The sequence below is a fragment of the Danio rerio genome, chromosome 7, assembly GCF_052040795.2.
Source record: "Danio rerio strain M-AB ecotype USA chromosome 7, GRCz13ab, whole genome shotgun sequence".
Classification (NCBI taxonomy): domain Eukaryota; kingdom Metazoa; phylum Chordata; class Actinopteri; order Cypriniformes; family Danionidae; genus Danio; species Danio rerio.
The window spans coordinates 62,147,501-62,156,381 of record NC_141027.1 but is presented as its reverse complement, the minus strand read 5'-3'; the positions used below and the strand labels follow the sequence as shown (position 1 = coordinate 62,156,381).

General features: G+C 41.6%; 2 protein-coding genes across 2 annotated transcripts in view; one reads left to right on the top strand and one right to left on the bottom strand.

The window, feature by feature from the left end:
- Positions 1–1,921: 1,921 nt before the first annotated feature.
- Positions 1,922–8,881, top strand: part of zgc:112271 — a 31,311-nt gene continuing 24,351 nt past the window's right edge. The window contains exons 1-2 of the mRNA NM_001243171.1: positions 1,922–2,141; positions 2,334–2,431. Coding sequence (NP_001230100.1) covers positions 2,079–2,141; positions 2,334–2,431 — 161 coding nt within the window. The 5' untranslated portion in view covers positions 1,922–2,078. The remainder of the gene's footprint in view (positions 2,142–2,333; positions 2,432–8,881) is intronic.
- LOC137489863 (uncharacterized) overlaps positions 7,549–8,881 on the bottom strand; it is an 86,678-nt gene continuing 85,345 nt past the window's right edge. Inside the window, exons 4-5 of the mRNA XM_087261996.1 lie at positions 8,608–8,815; positions 7,549–8,524 (exon numbers count right to left, since the gene is read on the bottom strand). Coding sequence (XP_087118122.1) covers positions 7,626–8,462 — 837 coding nt within the window. The 5' untranslated portion in view covers positions 8,463–8,524; positions 8,608–8,815 and the 3' untranslated portion in view covers positions 7,549–7,625. The remainder of the gene's footprint in view (positions 8,525–8,607; positions 8,816–8,881) is intronic.

Sequence of the window (8,881 nt, the reverse complement as noted above, 5' to 3'; positions counted from 1 at the left end):
AATGTGATAACTGTATTATACTTAAACTGATAATAATAATAATATAAATAATAATAATAATTATAATAAAAACAACGCAGCACAGTGGGTAGCACAATTGCCTCACAGCAAAAAGGTCGCTGGTTCGAGCCTGGATGGGTCAGTTGTCATTTCTGTGTGGAGTTTGCTTTGTAATGCACAAAAAATTGTAATGTGCAGCATAAATCAGTTCAATGCAATGCCCAGGCTGCCATGCCCACGTGACACTTTCCCTGTGAATGTAGTATATGTAAGTGTGTTGTCCTTTCTTTTCTGTACCTCCCTCACTAATACAAGCTGTGCATGTCACAAGAAACTGAGCTAGAGTGGAAAATGAAGAAATAATAATATTAATAATAATGTTATTGTAAATACTAAGTAATGCATTACTTAATTTAAGAGAGACCCATTGAAAAGGAAAAAACAGAACAAGATAAATAAAAAAGTACATAGAGAGAGAATTATGATGTGCAAAAATAACAATAAAAATTCATACTAAATATGGTAAAATTAATAGCTATATTGGAAGCGGTAGAGTGCTTAGAAAATGATGAGAAGAGCTATATAATATGCAGTGATTCTTTATCAGCACTTAAGAGCATTAAGTCAGGTGTAATTAAACGTCATCAGTGGTTGTTAAATGACAAGGAAAAAGACAAGGAAAAAAATATAATGTTTATGTGGGTTCCGGCCTATCAGGAAATGAAAAGGCAGATAAGTTGACAAAAAATAAATAAATAAATGAAAAACAAAACAAAAGGAAATTAATTAAAATCAATGTTTATTTATCAAAGTCAGAAAGAAAAAGCATGGAGAGAGATAATGAATAAATGGCAACAAAAATGGAATGAAGGGGCAAAGGGAAGACATGTATTCTATACAGCAGTGGTTCTTAAACTGTGGTATGTGTAGCACTAGTGGTATGCAGGCTTCCTTCTAGTGGTATGCAGAGGAATCCAATATCAATGTTATATGGTCATGCAACATATATTTCAAAATTTATCAAAAATGGTTCAGATATATGAATATTATGTCATATAGCCTATATTTATGAGGTCCAAGCAACATTTCCAGGTTTTGATGAATAGGTTACTATAGGTTAACACTTTACATTTAAATACAGTATTTTATTTATTTATTTATTTATTTATTTATTTATTTATTTATTTATTTATTTATTTATTTATTCATTATAATTTTTTTTACTTTTTAAGAACAGTAGCCTACTATTTTTAATGAACTTTTAAAAGCAGGTTTTAATTTTAACGGTAACATTTTTTAAAAAAAAAATTTTTTTTTTTTTTACAAAGCACGGTACAGTGTTAATGTTTAAACAGTGTTTATGTTTAAAGTGGCTGATAATAATATATATTCTTAATAATAGTAGTTAATCTGTCACGATTTTAAACTGCAGAGTTGTAGCTGCTTTACTAGGCCTACTATGCTACTGTATTTCAATACTGCTCATCATGGTGGTACTTGGAGGGACAATTTTTTTTCTGAGGTGGTACTTGGTGAAAAAAGTTTGAGAACCACTGCTATACAGAATAAAAGAAGGGGTAGTAAGAAATGAGAACATGAGTAGAAAAGAAGAACAAGTAACTATAAGCAGAAGAGAACGGCACATAGTCATTTAAATGGATCTCTTTTCATTATGGTGAAACATGCAAAAGGTTATGTAATCAGTGCCAGGAGTAAAAAACAGTGGAACATGTATTTATATCATGCAGTAAATTTATAAAAGAAGATAAATCAGCTGATAAGTTTAGGAAACACAGAAATGAGTATTAAAAGTATAGTAGAATGTGCAGAAGAACAGACATGGAAGGAAGTGATTGATGAATTTCCTAAGGCAAACAGGACCAAAAAAGAATATAAAGTAAAAAAAGGAAAATCGTACAGAAGGGGGCAGTAATGCAACAAACAGGATGCCAGCTGCCGGTAATAACTAAAGAAGAAAAAGAACAGGAAAAGAAAAAAACAGCAACTGTGTCTACTTTGTTAATAATTAATAATTAATAATCCACCTTCTTCAAAGCTTATACTCTATCCCGGGAAATATGTCAGTTACCCCAGATTTGATTCGTAAGAAACTGATCGCGGAGATTGGTGCGATACACGTGGTATGTAACTATAACTGCACCTCTAGATGAATTTAGTAATTTTAGTTGCAAATCATATAAGTATCAGTATGTAGCTGTATGAATGGAAAGACAACAGTGGATTTTTTCATTGTTAGCAATTATATACTGTACATTAGCAGTTAAGTAATCTTGTGCCTTGTGTAAGAGTTACTTGCTTGCGTTTTTTTTCAGGATGTAGAAGACACGTCTCCAAGTAGATGTGCTGCAAGTTTTAAAGTTCTTGTAGTATCGCCTCAGTTTGAAGGAAAACAATTGTTGCAGCGACACAGGTGAGTTATTTGTTTAGCACTCTTTCCCATGTGCACAAGTAAAACACTTTTTAAAATTGTAATTATGCATTATATAAAAACTGATTGTATTATTTCAAATATTTAGTGTTGTTTAACGACATGAAATGAATGGCTCTGTTTAATTAGAATGAATAGTTGTTTTAACCTTAGATTGGTATTTTTGGTCACTGCTTTACCAAATAAAAGCACTGTTAAATGCAGTAGAGCAAAAATACAAATTAAATAAACTGTATTCAATGTTTTTTGGGGAGTCTATCTGTATTAAGGCACAACTTAAATAATCAAAACTAAGATAACAGTGCATTGTCTTCCTCATATCATTCATTCATCCATTCATTTTCTTTTTGGCTTAGTCACTTTATTTATCTGGGGTGGCCATAGCGCACAGGTGTCAAACTCAGTTCCAAAAGGGCCGCAGCTCTACACAGTTTAGTTCCAACCCTAATTAAACACACCTGATCAAACTAATTTAGTCCTTCAGGCTTGTTTGAACCCTACAGGTAAGTGTGTTGGAGCGTGGTTGGAACTAAACTGTGCAGGGCTTCGGCCCTCCAGGAATTGAGTTTGACACCCCTGCTATAGCGGAATGAACCGGCAACTTATCCAGCATAATTTTTATGCAGCAGAGGCTCTTCCAGCTGCAACCCATCACTAGGAAACATCCATACACACTCATTCACACACATACACTATGGACAATTTAGCTTCCCCAATTCACCTATACTGTATGTCTTTGGATTTGTGGGGGAAACCGGAACACCTGGAGGAAACCCATGTGAACACAGGGAGAACATGCAAACTCCACACAGAAACGACATCTGACCCAGCCTTGAAATGTGACTTGAAATGTTTACAATAACAGACCTTTAACACATTGGAATGGACATTTCTGACGATTCTTCATTTCGATTAATCCACAGGTTTGAAAAATGAGTAATCGATTGATTTATATATATATACACATACATAAATATTAATATATATATATATATATATATATATATATATATATATATATATATATATATATATATATATATATATATATTTTTTTTTTTTTTTTTTACTGACTTACATTACATAATATCCATATGTTATAGCTGTAACTGAACATTTCAGTTCAACAAAATACTTATCCTATCCTGCCTTCAATAACACGAGAGAGAGAGAGAGAGAGAGAGAGAGACAGAGACAGAGAGATAGAATATTGAAATATTACCTAATTTTTAATAAAAAAAAAACACTCCAGTGGGTGGCGCCAAGTCTCTATCCATTCCATACCAAGTCACTGAATCATTTGTTCAGATTCGTTCAAAACATATTCTGTGATGAAAGTGATTCACTATGAATGACACACTGGAATAGTTTAGAAGCGCAGATTGGTTAAACATTTGTAAATTTCGTTATGTTTGTGTAGACGTGCGTAGTTACGTTACTGTGATTTTGTTGAAAATTATTTTCATGAGAAACTGTCAAGACAGTCATAGCATTTATCCTTTTAAAAATTTTTTCCTCAGCACTGTCTTGATTGCTCTGTAAAGACTACATTGTAGCACGAAATCTTTACAAAGGGGAAATCTGGTGCATAAACAACAAATATAGACAAATATACAAATATAATACAGAAAACAGGGTGAGGGAGTAGCCTAAGCTTTATTATTAAATGTTTTGTGTAGGCTATGTTAAACAAGCATAGAAAAAAATAGGCATTGGTTATAGGTGTGTACAACGGAGGACTATAATGTTTAAATTTTATAGGCTGTTTATAATCGATTGTGTAAAAATATTGAATGAATTATTATAGAACCTATATCGAATATAATACTCCTATAATGTATAGTTCAAGCTTAGATCAATATCAAGATTTTATCTTTATTTTGTCATCTGTAATATAATTTTAATAAGCACTCAAGCGGAATTTAATATGGGTTATAGTCTATTTTCAAGATTTGAAAAGTGCTTATGTGTTGGATAAAGTGGTTGGAAATTTAATTGTGTCACTTTGAAAATTTATCTTTACAAATAGTTATTCAATAAATAAAATAAAAACATATTTATGCTTTGCATGAAATGAAAATGTGCGCATTTTGAGCAGCAGGAGAAGACCGAATGCATGGAGTTTGTTGCTTCATGAGCGTTGGAATGAAGAAATATTAAGCGGTCCTCAAATCTGCGAGTGGCCTTGAGCAAGTATGCAGAAATAATTTGCAGATTTAACGTTATGGGAGATATTCATGGGTGCTTCTGAGTGAAGTGTTCAGCTACGAAATGTTTTAATGTTTGCTTTTGCGCATTTATCTGCGACATGATTTGTGTTAATCACGTGGTTTATTATAAACCACGTGATGTTTATGCACCAGATTTCCCCTTTGTTAAGTATAAACCACGTGATTAACACAAATCATGTCGCAGATAAATGCGCAAAAGCAAACATTAAAACATTTCGTAGCTGAACACTTCACTCAGAAGCACCCATGAATATCTCCCATCAACGCGTCATCTGCTTTTCTGTTCCATTGTATCCTCTCCGGCTGCCCCTTTCTGGTCAGGTCTGTCAGAGGGCTGGCTATGGATGAGAAATTAGGTATAAAACATCTATAGTAGCCCGCTAACCCCAGAAATGCACGTACCTGGGTCTTTGTGGTGGGTTGTGGAGTTTCTTGTAGTGCTGTGATCTTGCTTTGTTGTGGCTGTATGAGACCTCTTCCGATGTGGAATCCGAGGTACTTGGCTTCTGCTAGACCCAGGTGGCATTTCTTGGGATTAGCTGTGAGCCCAGCCCTTCGAAGATCTAGGAGCACCCTCCGCAACCGGGATAGATGTTCTTCCCATGACTCGAAGTGGACGATCAGGTCGTCGAGGTATGCTGCTGCATATGGCTGGTGGGGCCTCAGCAGGATGTTCATCATTCGTTGGAACGTGGCTGGGGCCCCGTGGAGCCCGAAGGGAAGAACCCGTTAATGCCAGTGTCCACCGGGAGTGGAGAAGGCGGTTTTCTCCTTGGCGCTTTCACTTAGTGGTAACTGCCAGTAGCCTTTAGTGAGGTCGATCGTGGATATGAATCGGGCTCCACCCAGCCTATCCAGCAGCTCGTCCACCCGAGGCATGGGGTACCCGTCCAACTTTGAAATTTCGTTGAGCTTCCTGAAGTTGTTGCAGAAGCGGAGGGTGCCGTCGGGTTTGGGGACCATCACTATGGGGTTGGACCACGGGCTACGGGATGGTTCGATGATTCCTAATTTTCTCATCTTTTGGATCTCCTTGTTGATAGCCAGCCGGCGAGCTTCTGGTACTCGATTAGGCCTCTGCCGGACAATGGTGCCAGGTGGGGTGGATGGTGGATGATGGTGGTTCGGCCCGGTTTCTCAGAGAACACATCCTTGAGCTGACCGACCAAGGCTTGCAGCTCCGCCTTCTGATTCGGTGAGAGTTGCTCACCTATATGGACGACGGGAGAAGTTTCTTCTGAGAAGGCAACTAGATGACCTGGAGCTGCAACCCATTTCTTCATCAAGTTGATATGGTACAGTTGTTCTTCTCTTCTTCGTCCCGGCTGACGGACTCGATAGTTTACCGGCCCTACCCTTTCTACCACCGTATATGGTCCCTTCCAGGATGCAAGGAACTTTGAAGTTGTGGTAGGTATGAGAATCATCACCTTGTCCCCTGGGTGGAATTCTCTGGGTTGGGCGGGCCGGTTATATAATCTCTGCTGGGCGCGCTGGGCTTCGGTCAGATGTTGCTTGATGATGGGCATGACTTTTTCGATACGTCCTCTCATGTCCCGTACGTGTTCAATTACTGACCGCTGGGGGTCTGGCTCCAGCTCCCAGGCTTGACGAGCCACATTTAATAGCCCACGTGGTTGGCGGCCAAACAGCAGTTCAAAGGGGGTGAAACCTGTGGATGCCTGGGGAACTTTTCCGATTCCGAATAACACATACGGGATCATGAGGTCCCAGTCGTGCCCATCCTCTGCCACCACCCGGCGGAGCATCTGCTTCAGCGTCTTGTTGAACCTCTCTACAAGGCCGTCAGTATGTGGATGGTAAACAGATGTTTTTATTTGCTTTACCTTGAGGAGGCGGCAGAGGTCTGCCATCAACCGGGACATGAATGGGGTGCCCTGGTCGGTCAGTATCTCCGCTGGTATTCCTACACGACTGCATAGCAGAAACAGCTCCTTTGCGATCGCCAATGACGTGGCTTTCCTCAGGAGAATCGCTTCAGGGTATCTTGTGGCGTAGTCGAGGATGACAAGGATGTGCTCATGTCCCCGGGCCGACTTCGGCAAAGGCCCTATCAAGTCCATGCCAATGCGGTTGAAGGGCACATCGATGATGGGTAAGGGTATCAGAGGGCTGGGGGGTGGTCGTTGGGGAGATGTTCTTTGGCAGATGTTGCATGCCTGACAATACCTCTTCACCTCTCCGTCCAGCCCGGGCCAGTGAAACTGATCGCGGATTCTTTTAACTGTGTTGGCCGCTCCCAGATGTCCAGCCATCGGGTGAGTATGTGCCAGCTCCAGAACCATCTCCCTCTTGGTCCTCGGAACGACCAATGGTGTCTTCTTTTTCCCCCGCCTCTCTGCGACACAGTACAGCAGACCATTTTGTACAATAAAATGCGGGAGGGGGTGAGGGCTGGGAAACCGTTCATTACCGTCAACGATTCTCACTTGTGGCCAGCAGTGTTTCAGCGTTTCGTCTTCTCGTTGCGCTCTTCTGAAATCGCCTCCTGCAGTTATCTGTTGGAACAGATCAAAATATAGGTTAGCCGATGATGACTCACCCCTCTGTCGCTCTCGGTGGCCATCAACGCTGGTTGGCGGTCCCGCTGAGCCTGTCCTTTGTTCTTTTTCTTCGGACGAGCCGATAGAGCCTGATGGTGGGTGAGGAGATCATCGAACCCCGGCCAGTCTCTGCCCAGAAGGAGGGGTACGGGAAGATCCGGAACCACTCCTACCTCAATGCTCCAGCTGCCCGGTTTAGCCGCGATGGTCACTCTCTGTGAGGGTACGTGGCGGGTATCCCCGTGCACACACGTAATAGGGATTCGCCCTTTTCCTTTTTGGTGATTTTTTTTTTTTTTTTTTAATGTTTTCGGGTGTACTAGGGTTATGGCGCTTCCTGTATCCAACGTGGCTGTTTGTTTTCCCCTCTAGAAATATTCTTCAGGTGGGAGCTTCGGGAGGGACGTTGCGATGTACCACGCACCCTGCTGTCCAGGCCTGGGTCGAGTGTGATGTGGGCATCGGCTCGTCGACTGGGCTGGGGACCGCCGGTCTGCTGCCTGGCCGTGCTGTGCCCTCCACCGGTCGCCATGGTGCAATTACCCTTCGGATTGGCAGAGCCGCTCTCTCCCCAGTCTCCCTGGCAACGTGAGCTTCTGCCAGCTCCACCGCCTCCACCAGGGTGGCCAGCGATTCGGGATTCCTCATGCTGGTAAGTGTGTGCAGTCGTCTTGGTAACGCCCTCCTCATTTTTTCGATCACCACTTTCTCAGCAACCTGGATCGCCAAAGGATCTCCTCCTAACAACCATAACTGCCCCAACCGAGATAGGTGAGCTGCTTGGGTACGTACCGGCTGCTTTTCATCATAGGACCACAGGGAAAATTGCTGTGCTGCGCTGATTGTGGAGAGCCCCATTCGGGCGAGTATCTCCTTCTTCAATGCTTTATAATCGTCATTTTTTGGTGTCTCCAATGCAAAATACGCTCGTTGAGCTTCTCCAGTTAGGAACGGTGTCAACATCCTCGCCCAACTTTCCTTCGGCCATCTCTCTCTTTTGGCAATCACTTCAAAAGTGTGAAGGTAAGCATCTGTATCATCCAGGTAGCTGAGTTTGGTGATATAACGATGGGCGCTCACATCAGGGAACTGGCTAGGACCGGCCGCTTGGTGGAGCTGTTGCTCCATTCGGTCTTGTCTGGCGGTGAGCTGTTCTGTTATTACCTGTTGCTTTCTTGAAATTTTCGCTAGATGGCGTACTATCTCTTCCAGCGACATGACTCAGGAGGATGACAGCCGAGCAAGAGAGCGTGAGTGGGAGAGAGAAAGCGGATGCCTGTCTGTAACACAAAGAAAAAAATTCAGCGATTATTTCTCCTTATTGGTAAGTGTTGTTTTCTGAATTTTTTTCCTCTGCAATTACCCGCATTCTCCACCAGTTGTAGCGAGGCAGAGGGAAAACACTGACACAGTTGGATAAGTTTACAGACAAGTCCCCGGAGAGTGCTTTATTTACAAAGTGCAGGGTGTGAATACGGTGCTCTTCTTAGAGGTGAGGTGCTCTGGTGCTCCGGGAAGTAGGTGAAGGACAGTGAGTAGTCGGGTGTTGGATCGTCACGAGCTGGAGTCTGCTGTGGGAGAGACAGAGAGACAAGCATTAGCGCAGGGAGTCATTAGTTGAATGAAGCTCGTCTTCC